The sequence below is a fragment of the Apium graveolens genome, chromosome 5 (assembly GCF_009905375.1).
Source record: "Apium graveolens cultivar Ventura chromosome 5, ASM990537v1, whole genome shotgun sequence".
Taxonomy (NCBI): Eukaryota; Viridiplantae; Streptophyta; class Magnoliopsida; order Apiales; family Apiaceae; genus Apium; species Apium graveolens.
In genome coordinates, this window is record NC_133651.1 from 193,639,630 (window position 1) to 193,656,931 (window position 17,302).

Sequence of the window (17,302 nt, forward strand, 5' to 3'; positions counted from 1 at the left end):
ACAGTCAAGTTTGAACGAATGCGAAGTTTGTTGGGAGTCAAGAATTTGTCAGAATATAATTCAGATTAAGGGGGAGAAATGTTGATTGTTAATCTGAATTATATTATAAATGGCTGTTTATTTTGTCTGATTTTCTTAGCACTAGTATTGGTCGTGTGTGACTGGGTCAAGTCAGTAGTTGAGTAGTTGTAGGATCGAGTTTAGTGGGTGAGGTGCAGTAGGAGTCTGTTACTTCTGTTCCTGTTTCTTAGCATATGCACGTTTATGTAAGTCAGTATATATTTGATATTAAGCAATGAATAAACGGCAGCGAGTTTGTCGTGCATGAGTTGTTTCTTCTCTGAACAGTTTATATTAAAACACATAACATATATATATAATCTGTGAGTAAGAATCCTAGATTAAGAAAGCGCTCATTACATCCATTTGGTGTAATTTGATTTTTTTGTAGCATGCAAATGAAAATAATATCTTGATAGATTATAATCTTGTAACATGAGCATAGCTTTGATCAAAATCAATGTCTTTTGTTTTTGTTGATTGTATCCTTGTGCCACAAGTCTTACATTTTTCAAATTGATTGAGTTATTCTTATATTGTCCTCATCCATTTTTCATTATTAAGAACTTAATTGATATTCTTTGATTCCTCCTTGGTTAGAAAAACTCGAAGTTAATTTATTTAATTATTTAATGAGCCGGTTTTGCCCGTTAAAACTGGTCGCATCTTACAAAAGAGTAAAAGACTGAAGTGGCATATACAGTAACCTGTTGCTTAATAATGGAGGACAGACATTTATACATTATTATGCCTTTGTCCGAACAAAAGTTGTGGATTCCAGACACATTTATTTAACCTTATTTATATATTCTTTTGAAATCCGGTTCCAACGTTGCTCTGCTGACACTCCAGACTGCCCCAAACACATCACTCTTCTAACATCCTCGCGTTCCCAAAAGCCCCCAAAGATTATACATACAGTGTAAGTGTAAGTAGTAAAAGAACAACAAGTACTACCCATTGTAAAACTAGAGGATTTGAGGTTTCAAGAACAAATGGGCAGAGGATTCAGGCTCATTTTTGCAATTTCTTTGCTGTTAATGCTCATGGGTATGTCTCAAATTCTAAGATTTTGTGTTTCTTTTCTGGGTTTGTGTTTATAGGTTGTATATATTGCACACATTGTGTATGTATGTGTAAAGATTTCATCTTTTTTAGAATTTAAGGTAGTTTGTTAATGTTGAACATATAAACACATTGAATTGTTTTCAGCAGATTATATACTTTAAATATGGCTCCTGTGGTATTTAGAGATCTTTGTGTTTTCTAAATTTTTTTTTTTTGGTTAATGTATATTGTATGATATCTTGGAAGTAGAGGTCCTAACAATTATACTAACCAGTCTATATTATGTTCATGACTAGGTATTCTTTTATTTTTGGTGATTTGAGTGGATGTAGGGGATAATGTGAATTATATGATTGTCTAATCTTCGAATGTCTGAGCTCTTTTGATTGAAAACTTTAGGAATGCAAACTATTTAAGTACTTCGCTGTTCAGATCAATGTGAACTTACAAATGTGAACTTACATTCATAGTTTGTAGTGCTTATAAGTTTTTAGCACACATGTGATATGCAACTTATCCAGCTACTTGAACTTTTACATCAATATGGTGGTAACGTTGCTTGGGTATCCCTGTTTAACATTTAGTTAGAATTAGAAGGCATATATAAGGTCTCTTAAGATAGAAATTGTGATTCTAAAATGTATAATCTGGCATCTTGGCCCGTGGAACAGATAGGAACGTTTTACAACAGTCATTCGTCTTGAATGACTACATACATATTTAGTTTTTCTGTTTGTGGTAGCTAGTTGTAATCTTTTTGTCCTGAAGTTTTTGGATTTTACATGATTACATCACATAGGACTCAAGTTGATGTTATATAAGTTATATAAAGTAAAACGGCGATCCCAAGTACTCAAATGAATGGATCATAGCGACCACAGGGTCATCAATTTATCTGTAAAAGAGAAACACACTTGCAATACACTAATTCCTATGGATTCAATTTAAGGATATCTATTAGCCACATGAGAGGATGGACTTTGTTCTGTGAGTGCCGGCGTTAACTTCTCTCTTCTTCCTGTTGGTTCTCTCACACAAAAGTGCTATAGTATGTATAAGATTGATCATTATGGATTCAAGTACTCTTCAATTATTTCAAAAGATTTTTCACATTCCTACTTGCTTGTTATCATTCTGTCACCCATGCGTCAAGAGGCTCGTCTATAGAGCGTACTAATTAGCAATCACAGTGCCGCGTACTATGTCTTGCATGATTATTCCCATCACAGCATACCTATTAAGTAGTTTCTATTAGTGTTTAGCTTTCTGCATTATTACTCTAGATGTGAACTACAGCCTAGCACAAAGTTTTTACAATATGCCGAGTGATTTCTAACCGCGTGTAAGCTTGTTCATTATTACTTTAGATCTGAGATATAGCCTTGCAAAAAGTTATTGCAATCTGCTGAGTGCTGAATAACCTCAGATTGTATTTAACATTTTAACTCCCAATTTGTAGTGTGGGATGTGGCCACTTTACGAGTTATTATTCCAATCTTCCCTAATCATAGTAACACAAAATGTAGTATGGCCCTTGTAAGTCGCTAAGGATCAATTAATTCCACCCTAGTATTCTTTGTGTATGAACCCTCCAATATCCTCCTGTAAAACAGGGTGAGAGCGATACTGCTTAAGCAAGAGCCCTTTGGTTACTTTCCTGTTTCCAGTATAATGATTTTAACAACTGCTGTTTTCTTGGGTCTCTGTAGTTTGAATTTATTACAACTATCTGTGTCAGGTTCCTGCCTTGGAAGCTCAGTTGGAATTTGCTATGGAAGAAATGCAGATGACCTCCCTACCCCAGATAAAGCATCACAGCTGGCTCAGCTTCACAAGATCAAGTATGTTAGAATATATGACTCTAACATCCAGGTCCTTAAAGCTTTTGCAAATACTGGCATTGAACTCATGGTCGGAATACCAAATTCCGATTTGTTGCCAATTTCCCAGTTCCAATCTAATGCTGACACGTGGTTAAAGAACAGCATCCTTCCATACTATCCGGCCACAAAGATCACATACATAACTGTTGGTGCTGAAGTTACAGAAGCGCCTAGTAACATATCTGCCATGGTTGTACCCGCCATGAAAAATGTTTTCACAGCACTAAGAAAGGCAGGTCTCCAGAGAAGGATTAAAGTATCCAGCACCCATTCTCTTGGTGTTTTATCCCGATCATACCCACCTTCTGCTGGGGCTTTCAACAGTAGTCATGCGTCCTTTCTTAAACCTCTTCTGGAATTTCTTGCTGAAAACCAGTCACCTTTTATGATTAATTTGTATCCTTACTATGCTTATAGGGATTCCCAAAACAAAGTTTCCCTGGACTATGCTCTTTTCGAGTCTTCTTCTGAAGTGATTGATCCAAACACTGGTTTGCTTTACACAAATATGTTTGATTCTCAGATTGATGCTATTTACTTCTCTCTGATGGCTCTAAACTTCAGAACAATCAAAGTGATGGTCACAGAGACAGGCTGGCCTTCAAAAGGATCACCCAAGGAGACAGCTGCAACCCCTGATAATGCACAGACCTATAATACTAATTTGATTCGACATGTAATCAACAATACTGGTACACCAGCGAAACCTGGTGCAGAATTAGATGTGTACATTTTTTCTTTGTTCAATGAGAACAGGAAGCCTGGGTTAGAATCTGAGAGGAATTGGGGATTATTTTATCCAGACCAGACAAGTGTCTATAATATTGATTTTGATGGCAAAGGTCCCATGGACATGACACCAGAGACAAATGTCACTAGCTCGAATGGAACATGGTGCATTGCCTCCTCTACGGCTTCTGAAGACGGCCTAAAAAATGCTTTGGATTGGGCATGTAGTTCCGGAAATGTTGATTGTTCGGCGATTCAGCCTAGTCAACCTTGTTATGAGCCTGATAGCCTAGTGTCACATGCATCTTTTGCATTTAACAGCTACTACCAGCAAAATGGAGCTACTGACATTGCTTGCGGATTCGGAGGATCGGGAGTTAAAACGAACAAGAATCCAAGTACGTTTCTTGACATTAATTTCTTTTGGCAACAGAAGCTTTTTAAATGTTGGTTCTTTCCACTGATGCTCAAGAGTACCTGTATGGCTGTGTTCGTGCTTATTGAGCAATGATTATCTCTTAATTAATATTGTGATATCATTGACTAATTGAATATAGTGGTCATTATAATCAGTGGAATTCTAAACAATCTTCCTACTTGTTTCATCATTACAACTTTATATTCACGTGATATTCTTTTTTTGTCACTTGCAGGCTACGATAAGTGCTTGTATATGATTGCCGGGTATGTTAACACTTTCTATGGCATTAGTAAATTAAAAATCTGTACACAATGTACTTGAATTTAATGTTGACCGTAATAATCAATTTATACATTTCTGCATAAAATCCCCAGGAACAATAGAACTGCTGCAAATAATGTCCCTGCAAAACCATCAACTTCATATTCCACACACAACGAAGTTTCAATGTGGGTGTTTAGTTGGATGTTGATGATTTCCGTCTTGCTCTTCTGAATATTGCCAAGGTAAAAACTTCAGACTCAATTTTGGGAGTAGTTTATGTGTTAGACAAGAATTCTAAGAAAATATCTGTCGAAGTGCATCAAGATGTAATGTATCTTTAGAAAATGCTAGCTCTGTGGTAGGAATAGGCTCTTTGATAATATAAGTACCGAAGTCCCAATCCTTTAAGGAGGATCATGGATATATCTAATCATCTGTATTTGCATATATGGAAGCTATATATTATTGTTACGAGTCCCGCCATTTCAATGTCATATATTTATCCTGATATGTATGTGCTTGAGGTTTATAATTAGTAAATGTTCATTATTGACGCTCTTTGAACATAGAGATATCTGTCGTCCTTTGGTGAGTACTGCACATTCAAAAATTAACATAAAATGTGTGGAACATGTGCATATTCAAGAAATATTTTACATGTTTGTTGGCTTATAATTTTTGGCAGATGTACCATATATTACAAGTTACTGGAGCTTTTTTTTTTATTGAAAAACTCATTTAACATAAATGTACTAAATATATAAGTTGTACATTGTAGAGAGCCATATTCCTTGACAAGCCCAAGCAACTCTATGAATACATACTTTCCAAAAAACATTTAGCAACATAAAGGACCTTAAAAGTTTAAAATACCAAATAATCAATTTATGTTCTCAGAAGTTTGTCCACCGGAATAGTGCAGATACTTCAATTTCAAAATTCATAGATTTTGAAGAAAGAAGATGCCAGATTAATAAAAAGAAAAAGGTAAAGAAAAAAAGGAGAAAGTCCAAATAGAATGGCAGGATTAGGAGGTGTGAAATGCTTAGAGACCCTGCTCAGATAGATAATCTCCCAACCTCTCAACAACCAGGTTGCACTGTCCTGGAGTCACCGGTTCTTCATAGACACCAAAGAGCAGAGCTTGAGCTGTCTTCTTGATGGTCACTCCTCCAGACCCCTGCAGACATTGTACATAGCAAAGTTGAAGGTTGAGGTCTATAATTTTGTTGGGGGTGGGAAGGAGTATGAGAGACGGAGTACCTTTTTTCCACGGATGACAGCATTAGGTTCACCTTGAATGACCATGTACTTGGTGCCACCGAGAAGTAAGCCTGTAGGGGCAAGGTGGCCGGGTTCATCAAAATCAGTCATGATGCCTTTCATCTCCTCTGGCGCAACCTGCACAGGTTCTCAGAAAGCCAAGCAAGAAATGTCAAAAAATGGTTTACAGAATTTACACAATAGTATAAAATCAACTGGTACACTGTGCATTCGAAAACATATATAAAAGATAGACCTGGGGAAAGGAAGAACTCTGAGCCCACACACTACCATCATGGCCAACAATGGCAGCAGCGGTGAGATGGTGGCCAGTGCCATCAATGTCACACATCAAATGCTCATCCACGTAAGTCTGCCACGACATTTTCCAGGTCTCTCTAAATTAGATAATACTGCTAAAAAATATTTCAACAACTTGTGCTTCGTAATCCTATATACAATACCAACTGATGTAAAATCTGTATGTATTTATGGACGTCAGTGGGTTTTTTGTAACGTAGAATATGTACTGTGTTGGCTACGAAGTGAAAAACAAAAATGAATGCTCAAATATAAGGATATATAGAGAGAATTGATGTGTAATGAGAGAATGGTGGAGGAAGGATTCATTCTTCATTTTCTTCGGTCTACCCTCAACTTAAGGATGATCAAACATTCAACTCCACGACTGCCATTCTTTTTCGCCTTTTCTTAAGGATCTTCATTTTTTCTCACCATTTATTTTTTTATTTTCCAATTTAATTATTACAGTTATGCTCCTTTTATTCCAACTACATGAATCGAGGTTCTTTTAATTTATTTTACTAAAGGTACGGTCAAGTAAAAAGTAAAAATACATTTCAGACATCCCCACCATTAAATAATAACGTACTAATATAATTATTATAATATAATAAAACATACTCCCTCAGTCCAATGAGTTGTTTACGTTATTTTTCGGCACGCTTTTCAATGCTCGTTTAAAATATACTTCCATAATATTTTTTTAAAAAAAATTCTGAAAAAAAGTTTCATGTTTAAACTTTTATTCAATTTTTTTTAAAAAAAATATTATAAAATTATATTTTATTGAAATCTCAAAATACGTGTAAATATGTACCTAAACTATTCAGCGGGACGGAGGGAGTAACTTACTTGAAACATTTGTGTGCGTGTGTTGGTGAGCCACTCGGAAACAACCGATGTAATTTGGATGTCATTTGCTGGGACGTTGTTGTGTTTCCTATCATTGAATCATTAAAAAGTATAAAATAAAAGAAAAGAGAAAAATGAATTAAGCTTTATAAATAACTAAATTATCTGGATATCCTTTGATCTTTCATTAATAAATCCTTTGACCTTTCATGTACAAGACCTTTGGATTTTCATTTCTACATTTTTGACTTTCTAGTTTCTTATAATTTATGTCATGTAAAGTCTATAAATAAGCATTATACTTGAGAATGTAAATACACATCAATATATGACAATCATCATTTCTCCTTCTCAAAATCTCTATTATATATTTCTCTTTATTTTATATTATATTTCATAACACGTTATCAGTACGATTCGCTTTGTACGTAAATTATATGTCTTTTCACTTTGTTCGTATGATTAGTGTATTTTCTATTCAATAGTACTATGGTTTGTAAAATTTCAATGTGTTAATCGATGAAGATTGTTTTTACTATGAGGATTGAGTTGTTCTTCCAATATTAGAGGTCTTTGAAAGACTTTCTTGAAAAAGAAATCTTGAAAATTGATCATCAAATTGTAAGATTTTAAGGTAAGCCTCCTTCACCATTCTTTTCATTTTATGGTACTATACTAAATGTATATGTTTGAATATGTTAGTTTTGTGATTCTCCTAAAATTATACTATATTAGTTGTCCATCAGAATTGAGAGATTTTAAATGTTTTGAAATAATCCCTTAATTTTCTACGACTTAAACTAGTTAGTATTTTTGATACTAGGGACTTTTTGTCCGCGCTACGCGCGCTCCAAATTTCTTCAATTTTGAATTTTTTTTCACGAAGTTTGTAATTTTTATAACATAAAGGTTATCTTCTAGTTTTATTTAATTTATTTATTACAGTTATTTAGGTTCCGTATATTTTGAAATATAAAATTGATATTATAGTTTAACGTTAAATTTCAGTATTTTAATTTAGTTTTCTTTCTCTCATATTTTAACCAATTAAAAGTCTTTTAACTCATATTTTAACATTTCTCTTTTACGTTTTTAGCAGTCAATATTTTAATAATTTGTACAACAAAACTGAGTAAATATTTTTTTTAATAAATACTTTTTTAAAAAAATCCAGTAAATATTACATAACATATATAGTACACCATGAGGATTCTTTAAAGTATGAGAATATTTTTTTCAATCTTGTTCCTGCTTAAACTTTACATTAGATTGGTACACAGTATGTGAATAGATTTGGCATATAGAAAAACTTGGTTGATTTTTATTACTGTCTAAACATTACTAATTAGATATTTCAATTTTGTATAGCATTATACAATGGTGTCTACTTCAATAATGAAAGTTGACAGTGGATTATATTTGTATATTGAGATTAAAAAAATCTATTAAAGTTAATTTTCACATATATGTTTTTCTACATATATTGCTTAAACATGTGAATTCGAAATCAGTTTTTGTCAATTACTCCTCTAACTGTATTTCTGTATATAAATTTCAAATATAAAAAATTAGTTCAATATTACTCGGCGTTGCCTTACGACGACCCCTCGCAGTTTAAAATTTGGAAAATTAAAAAAATGTAAATACTTAATATGAGTTATTTTAAAACCGTTGAATTGAAAACTGCAATGTTACATTTTTATATATATTGCTAATAGGGATAAATAAATCCTGATATTACATTAATTATACAAGATTGGGCTGTGAAGCCCAATAAGAAGATGTATGATATTCAGACCATAAAGGTTAACATGTTGATCAGGCCTGATGGACCAGATCAGGCCTGATGGAACAAAGAAGGCCCAAAAACCCTGATTATTTATTAATTTCGTAATTAATAAATAAGGGAGAAAAACAGCTATTAAGATAAGTCCTAGTGGGGATATAAATCCTTGTAGATTGGCCTCCAAGGAACCTCACGGGATAAGGAATCAGCTTCCTATTCCCTAGGACTCCTAAGTCTATCCTAATTCAGAGACTTGACCACCAAGTCTCCTATACCAAGTCCAATTCAAGGACTCCCACATCTATATAAGGGGCCTCACCCCACAGACCAGAACTACGTTTTTTGACTTGATCCTTGGCAATCAGCAAGGTACGTAGGCATCTTGTTAAGACAGATTGAGTCACGAAACATAAGAGCAGTCAAAATCGAGCCTTGAAACTCACGTTCCTTAGTACTAAATACAGCAATTATATATATCAGTTTCTAATCCATAACATTTGGCGCCGTCTGTGGGAAAGCACAACAACAACCATGGCGAGAACACGGAGAACAATTAGAGCTCTGGAGGAAGGAACACCATCGGGGACAACCCAGGTGATTTCGTCAACCGTGGAGATACCTCCCCACTTAACTTATGCATCTACTCAAGCGGAAGCCCAGTTAGGGGCAACTCAACCTCAGCCACAAGGGACGACTCCCCCGACTATTCAAGGTACGAATACTCAAGTTCAACAAGTACATGTACCTGTAAATTCTCGACCCGTCGGGTATGAATATTCAACTGTTGTTACTACTAACCCCCCTTATGGAATGCCCCTTTACCCCGAGGTTGGAGGAAGTGGACATGCTGAGCGAAGTGAAACACGAGGGCAATTGCCCCTATATACGAGGTTTGGCTCCTATCCCCGAGGATCGGGAATTTTCTGGTCCTTACACTGAGAGAGACTCCGAATCTTCGGATGATGAAGTGGCCCCAAAAAGGAGGCGTCCTGGCAAAGAGCCGATGGCGGATGGAAGACAACACCCCCAAAGCACCCAAGGGGCGAATCCCCAAGAAGTGCAGGAAAGGATCAGGGCTCATGAGGCTGAGATCCAAAGGCTGAGGCGCGACTTGGAGGCGCACCAGACCACCAGATCCCAGATACCCCCAGGGGGAGAAATCCTCCTCCTGTCATAGACCTGGATGGTCCGGTGCGGAGAAGGGCTGTTGTCCCAAGGACTGATCCAAGCAATCTTCTTCCCCTTGGAGATCCTGATGATCCTACTCCGCCCTTCACTGAAGAGATAATGAATGCCCATATCTGAAGAAAGTTCAAGATGCCAACTATCAAAGCCTATGATGGCACGGGAGATCCCGCTAATCATGTTAGAATGTTCTCTAATGCACTGCTGCTGCAACCCGTGAATGACGCTATTAAGTGTCGGGCCTTCCCTCAAACCCTGTCGGGTATGGCTCAGAGGTGGTATAGTCGCTTGCCCCCAAACTCCATTGGGTCGTTCAGAGAGTTAAGTCAGGATTTTATTAAGCAGTTCATCAGTGGGAGAGTCCATGAGAAAAGTTCAGCATCTCTTATGAGTATTGTGCAGGGAGCAAAGGAATCCTTGAGAGATTACCTGAATCGTTTCACAAAGGAGGCTTTAAAAGTCCCAGATCTTGATGATAAGGTAGCCATGATAGCACTGCTACAAGGAACTAGGGATGAGTTTTTCAAGATGTCCTTGGCCAAACGTCCCCCTGAAAGCATGTTGCAGCTCCAGGAGAGGGCAGAGAAGTATATTAAAGTTGAAGAAAGCATGAGGAAGACCGTAGTAAGTAATGAGCCCACTGGAGGCAAGAAGCGAAAAACTGATCTGGAGTATATCGCTGAGGACAAGTATCCTAGAACCGAGCAAAACCCTGATTCAACCCCCAAGAAGGGAGGACTTGGGCAAAAGTTCACCGAATACGCTAAGCTGAATGCTCCTAGAAGCCAGATCTTGATGGAAATCGAGAAAGATCGAGATATTCATTGGCCTAAGCCCCTGAAGGCTGATCCTGCCAAGCTAGAGAAGAGCAAGTATTGCAGATTTCACAAAGATGTTGGTCACGACACCGATGAGTGTAGGCAGCTGAAAGATGAAATTGAGTTCCTCATTCGAAAAGGAAGATTGAGCAAATACACTGGAGAAGGAGGGGACAAGAATAATAATGGAAGGAAGAACTTTGAAGATCGTAGGAGGGACCAGGACGATGAGGGGCGAAACCCCCAGCCTAGAGGACCAGTTATAAACACAATTTATGGAGGACCGCGACCTCGAGGGCCTGTAATAAACACGATCTTTGGAGGTCCAACTGCTGCTGGATTATCCAAAAACTCCAGAAAAGCATATACTAGAGAGGTTATGCATATTGTTGGAGAAGCCCCGAAAAGGGCCAGGACAGAAGTAACATTGGCTTTTGATGATTTTGACCTAGAGGGTGTGAAGTTTCCTCATGACGATCCGCTGGTCATAACACCGGTAATAGGAAATTGCCCGGTCAAGAGGGTCCTTGTGGATAATGGTGCTTCAGTGGATATCTTGCTCCATGACACCTTTCTAAGGATGGGGTATAACGACTCCCAGTTGACACCAACCGACATGCCGATATATGGATTTGCTAGAGTAGAATGTCCTGTGGAAGGGATAATCAAGTTGCCAACCACCTTAGGTACGGAACCAAGGCAAGCAACGCAGATGTTAGATTTTGTGGCGGTAAAAGCTAGTTCAACCTATAATGCTATCATGGGAAGAACATGGATACATGCCTTCAAGGCAGTCCCTTCTTCCTACCATTCAGTCATGAAGTTTCCCACCCGGAACGGGATTGGAGAAGAGAGAGGAGATCAAAAAATGGCTAGAAGCTGTTATGTGGCCTCTTTGAGGGCAGATGGAGTCGGGGGGCAGGTTCTTCCTATTGAAGATATGGATGTCCGAGAAAATGATGAGAAGAGAGGAAAGCCAGCAGAAGACTTGGTTTCGATTCCTTTAGATCCCGAGAACCCTGAGAGGATGACTTTCATTGGAGCCACATTAGAGGAGCCCCTTAGAGGGAAGTTGGTGAAATTTTTGCAAGAAAATAGTGATGTGTTCGCATGGTTAGCAGCTGATATTCCAGGCATAGACCCGGAGCTGATTACTTACAAGTTAAACGTGGATCCAAGCAAAAAGACAGTGAAATAAAAGAAATGAAACTTTGCCCCGGAAAGACAAGAGGCTATAAAGCAGGAAGTAGAAAAGCTCTTAGAGGCTGGTTTCATTGAGGAGATTCAATTTCTGGAATGGTTAGCAAACCCGGTAATGGTGAAGAAGGCTAATGGAAAGTGGAGGATGTGTATAGACTTCACTGACCTGAATGATGCATGCCCTAAAGACTGTTTTCCGTTGCCAAGGATTGATACTTTGATTGATGCCACTGCTGGGCATGAGATGTTGAGTTTCATGGATGGAATTAGCGGATACAATCAGATTAAGATGCACAAGGATGATATTCCAAAGGTATCATTCATCACTGACTTTGGTGTTTATTGTTATCTTGTTATGATATTTGGTCTTAAAAATGCAGGAGCCACCTATCAAAGGTTGGTAACTAAAATTTTTAAGGACCTTATTGGTAAGACTATGGAAGTCTATGTTGATGACATGTTAGTCAAGAGTCTAGCAAAGACTAATCATATAACCCATTTGAGGGAAGCTTTTGAGGTCCTGAGGTACCACAAGATGATGTTAAATCCTACAAAATATGCTTTCGGAGTAGGATCTGGAAATTTTTTGGGATTAATGGTCTCCAAGAGAGGGATAGAGGCTAACCCCGACAAAATAAAGGCAATTCTGGACATGGAACCACCAAAAACCGTCAAGGATGTTCAGAAGCTCACAGGAAGGGTTGCTGTGCTAGGACAATTCATCTCCAAGTCAGGAGACAAGTGCTTGTCATTCTTCAAGTCACTAAAGAACATCAAGGACTTTGTATGGAATGAGGAAGACCAAAAGGCATTCGAAGAGTTAAAGAAGTATATGGCCCAGGCCCCGTTGTTGGCCAAGCCAGCTTTGAATGAAGTTTTATTCTTGTACTTAGCCGTTTCAGAAAGTGCTTTGAGCGCTGTGTTGGTTAAGGAAGAATTGAAAATCCAGAAACCCGTATACTATGTAAGCAAAATTCTACATGGCACTGAGTTGAATTATTTAACTATTGAGAAATTTGCTCTAGCCTTGGTAATGGCTTCAAGAAAGTTGCGTCCCTACTTTCAGGCTCATCAAATTGAGGTGCTAACAAATCAGCCACTGAGAAATATCATTCACAGTCCCAAGGCAAGTGGGAGATTGATTAAGTGGGCTATAGAGCTGGGAGAGTTCGATCTCAAGTATAAGCCGCGAACGGCAATAAAAGCCCAGGCGCTAGTTGACTTCGTGGTGGAGTGTACCATACCCAACCAAGAAGTCGGGGGGCAGGAAGATACCATACCTCAAGACAAGGGAGTCGATAATGGGGACAAAGAGAAGGATGATAAGGAGAAAGAATATTGGGTTCTCTATTTTAATGGAGCATCAAAAACAAACTCCAGTGGAGCAGGATTGGTTTTGCAAAGCTCTGATGGGTTCTTAATTGAGTATGCTATGAAGCTAGACTTCCCAACCACAAACAATGAGGCAGAATATGAAACCCTGATAGCCGGCCTTGGCCTAGCTGGAACACTTGGAGTCAAAAACTTAAAGGTCCGTGGAGACTCGAAGCTGATCATATCCCAGGTAAGGGAGAATTTGAGGCAAGGGATGATACGATGGCTAAGTATGTCCGCCTAGTAAGGGCTGTGATGACCCAATTTAATGAATGCCATGTTGAGCACATTCCAAGGGAGGAAAATGCTAAGGCATATGCATTATCAAAGTTTGCTTCATCCGAAATAGAAGAAAGTTCAGGAAGTGTGTACTTCCGTGTTTTGAAGACACGAAGCATAGATGTTAAGCTTGTGGCTCCTATAGGCCTGGGGACGTCATGGATTGATCCCATTAAGGCTCATATTCAAACCGGTTGGTTGCCAAGCGATGCAACTGAAGCACGGAAGTTAACTGTTCGGGCATTAAGGTACACTTTGATAGATGGGATTCCGTACAAAAGATCTTTCATGGTTCCTTACTTAAGGTGTCTCAGGCCCGATGAGGCACGCTTGGCTCTTGAAGAAGTGCATGAAGGTATTTGTGGACAACACTTGGGGGGCAGGGCCTTGGCCCATAAGATAACTCATCTAGTCTTTTATTGGCCAGAAATGATGGCTGATGCCAAAGAATATATGAAGAAGTGTGACCGCTGTCAGAAGCATGCACCTATTGTTAGACAACCTCCCGAGATGGTGACCTCTATCAACTCACCCATCCCCTTTGCTATGTGGGGAATGGATATTCTGGGGCCTTTTCCCATGGCCACGGCACAAAGAAAGTTTTTGATTGTAGCCATTGGTTATTTCACCAAGTGGATTGAAGCCAAACCCTTGGCCAAGATCACAACTAAGCAGGTTGCACAATTCCTGTGGGAAAATATTATGTGCCGGTATGGAATTCCCCGTATCCTAGTCACCGACAACGGAACACAATTCAACAACGAGGAATTCAAGAAGTACTGTGAAGAAAATGAAATTGAGTTACGGTTCACCTCTGTGGCTCACCCACAAGCCAATGGGCAAGCGGAGGCAGCAAATCGAATAATCCTGGATGGACTAAAGAAGAGGATCGAGAAGTCAAGAAATAATTGGGTGGATGAGATACTTCCCATATTATGGGCCTATAGGACTACCTGTAGAGTCACGACAGGAGCAACTCCCTTCATGTTGGCATATAGGGCAGAAGCAGTAGTTCTCGTGGAGATATCACATTCCTCTCCAAGGATTCAGGCTTTCAATACTGAGGAAAATGAGGAAGGACAAAGGTTGGCTCTGGACTTAATCGATAAAGTACGAGATGGGGCACATGCAAAGATAGTAGAGTATCAGAAGAAGGCTTCATTCTACTACAACCTAAGGGTTAAGGAAAGGTTTTTTAAACAAGGTGACCTAGTCTTGAGGAAGATAGAAGCATCTGGTGTAGGACAAAAAAGGAAGCTTGCCCCGAATTGGGAAGGGCCGTACAGAGTCAAGAGTGTTCAAGGTAGAGGAACCTACAAGCTAGAGACTATGGATGGTTTTGACATCCCGAGAACTTGGCATGCACAAAACCTGAAGGTTTACTATGTGTAGGGCAGTTGGATACGATTCTCACTTGTCAAGATGGCAAGTAGGTTGAAAAGCACCTTGAAGCTTTGCTTGCTTAGGATTTATATGTTCTAGTTTTACTTTGAAGTTTATTAAGACTTGTGTAAGAAATGAATCCCAAACAATTTATGGAAATTCATAAAGTTTTCAAGATATGTTTGAATGCAAGGAAAACCAAATGTGTGGAATGCATGCATAAAATGTGATAAATAAAGTAGATCGGATAAATATTACAAGATTTCGATAAATAAAGTCTCAAAAATAAAATAAAGAAAACAAGCCACGTAGGGCTGAAAAAGCTCTAAGGAGCTGAGGTGCCCTCGGCATCCATATCATCGTCTCCTCCGCTCTCGCTAGATGTCTCTGTCGTCTCGGAGGAGGAGGAAAAGCTATCGTCCTCAGCAGGTCTGGAAGAAGACTCGGGAGGAGGAAGGAGCGGATCCTGAGGAGCATGATCTGAGACAACTACTCGGGTACGAAAGCTCTGTAGCAAAGCCTCGTCATCAGGGCATACATAATCCGCCGGGTTAATATCAGGACAAGCCTCGTTCACGGTCCCAAGGGCCGTGTCCCAACCAGTCCTGAAAAACCCGGGAAAAACTGAGTCATCCCTAATCCTCATGGACTGGGCAAACTCCTCCGAGTCCAGGTAGTTATCTATAGCTTTGTCCTTCTCCGCCCGAAGTACCACCAGCTCGACGTTAGACTCCCCGAGTTCTTCCTCCTTGCGTTTGAACTTCTTCTCCAAAGTAGCATACTTCTTCCGTTGCCTCCTGAGGGCATTGTCGGCCTTATCGGAAGCCCGCTTCCATGACTCGGCTTGCCTCACAGCGCCTTGAAAATAGGCGTTAGACTGAAATAAAGCAATTAACATAGTATAAGGCAAGAGAATGCTACAAGAAAGAAAGATAGGTTCAAAAAAGAAGAGGCATACCGAAGCCAGAGACTGAGCTCCCATGAGCTTTATCCTCTCAAGATTAGGGGTGGCCACCACGTCAATAAAATCCTTGGGAGTCACGCCATGGTAGGACCAATCCCAAGCATGCTTCGTGGATCCAACCACGGTATCCCCTCGGCGGAATCCCCACAGAGGCTGAAAGGCGCCTGTAGCAGCAGCAGGAACAGCAGCAGTGATGGGAGCGTTGTGGCCCTCAGCTCCCTCAGTTGAAGCCTCTCCCATAGGCTCCTTGTGTTTTCTCAAGAAGCTAGGCTCCGTGGCCTTCCCTCGGGTGTCCAAGCCTGCAAGGCGAGCTTTTTTCATCCTAGCAGTCTCTTCAACGGGAGGAACATTGTCCTCATTGATCTCCTTAGCAGCTGCAAAACAAGGTAAAAAACAAAATAAGTTGTGTTAATAATGCATGAAATGAAACAAAGTTGAGAAGGGAAGAAAAATACCCTGTTGAGAAACAGAGGATAGTCCCACGTGAATGAGGGAGAACTCCTCTAAGAGAGTCCAGCTGGTAGTAGTGTCATCGTCCTGAGTAAGCCCATTATAAATAATAGTTTCCTCAGGAGTTAAGTGAATGGATTTGAGGCTACCATCACTGACCTTCCCGAAGGAAGATCGAAAGAGTGTGCCCCAGTCACCATTCTCCCAACGTAACCCAACGAAACTATTCCTCCAATTTTGGTTGTTGTCGGGAATGGAGGCGCTGTTAAAGATATGTTTACTTTTGGGCCTTTGCTTAACATAGACCCAACCACAAATACTGGAAGAGCTATTATAGCACTGAAAGACCTTCCTAAAAACAGCTACGGAAAGCGGAAAACCCTCCCTAAGGCAGCAGACCATAAAACATAAAATGTTCCTCCAAGCATTTGGAGGAAGCTGACACGGGTTGATTTGTAAATCAGCTAAAAGATGAGGAATAAAAGGGTGGAAAGGAAACCTAAGCCCAGCATTAAGGGTATCTGTATAAATAAAGAGAGTGTCGGGTCTCCAGTGGCAAGTGCGGTCACCACCAGAGACTGGAACTAATCTAAGAGGAGGAAGGACATTATAACGTACATTTAGTTTATCGAAATCTATGTTGTGCCAAGTATTACAATGATTAAAAGAATCGAGATGTGCAGTAGAGGGATATTCATCCCACCTAGTGTTAATCATATCGATTAAAGACATATACGAAGAGCGGATCTCGATATCCTTACCTCATTTTGAAGCCGAGGCTATCTTTGCCGCCCTCTCGGAACTCTTGTCAGCCATTAGTAAGCTGGAAAAAGCCTGAAGGAGAGGTTGGAAAACTAAGGGAGGGGATTTGAGAGAGGAAAAGTTAGAAGGTTGGAGGAAGGATGAGGAGAAGTTGTAGAATGAGTAGAGAGGTGAAATGAGAGGTGTGGAGAAATCAAACTCTCACCCCACCTTTATATAGCCAAGGAAGGGGGATAATGGGCCTTAAAAAGCCCATTT

The 17,302-nt window shown here is 39.4% G+C and overlaps 2 protein-coding genes across 2 annotated transcripts; one reads left to right on the plus strand and one right to left on the minus strand.

Moving 5' to 3' along the window:
* Nucleotides 1-813: 813 nt before the first annotated feature.
* LOC141724680 (glucan endo-1,3-beta-glucosidase 13-like) lies at nucleotides 814-4,896 on the plus strand. Its single transcript, XM_074526907.1, has 4 exons — nucleotides 814-1,110; nucleotides 2,867-4,138; nucleotides 4,394-4,424; nucleotides 4,536-4,896. Exons 1-4 carry the CDS (start codon nucleotides 1,056-1,058, stop codon nucleotides 4,654-4,656), a joined length of 1,479 nt encoding a protein of 492 aa, XP_074383008.1. The 5' UTR covers nucleotides 814-1,055; the 3' UTR covers nucleotides 4,657-4,896.
* Nucleotides 4,897-5,133: 237 nt separating this feature from the next.
* LOC141724681 (profilin-2-like) lies at nucleotides 5,134-6,309 on the minus strand. Its single transcript, XM_074526908.1, has 3 exons — nucleotides 5,945-6,309; nucleotides 5,689-5,826; nucleotides 5,134-5,605 (listed from the first exon to the last, which is right to left on the minus strand). Exons 1-3 carry the CDS (start codon nucleotides 6,071-6,073, stop codon nucleotides 5,471-5,473), a joined length of 402 nt encoding a protein of 133 aa, XP_074383009.1. The 5' UTR covers nucleotides 6,074-6,309; the 3' UTR covers nucleotides 5,134-5,470.
* Nucleotides 6,310-17,302: the final 10,993 nt, after the last annotated feature.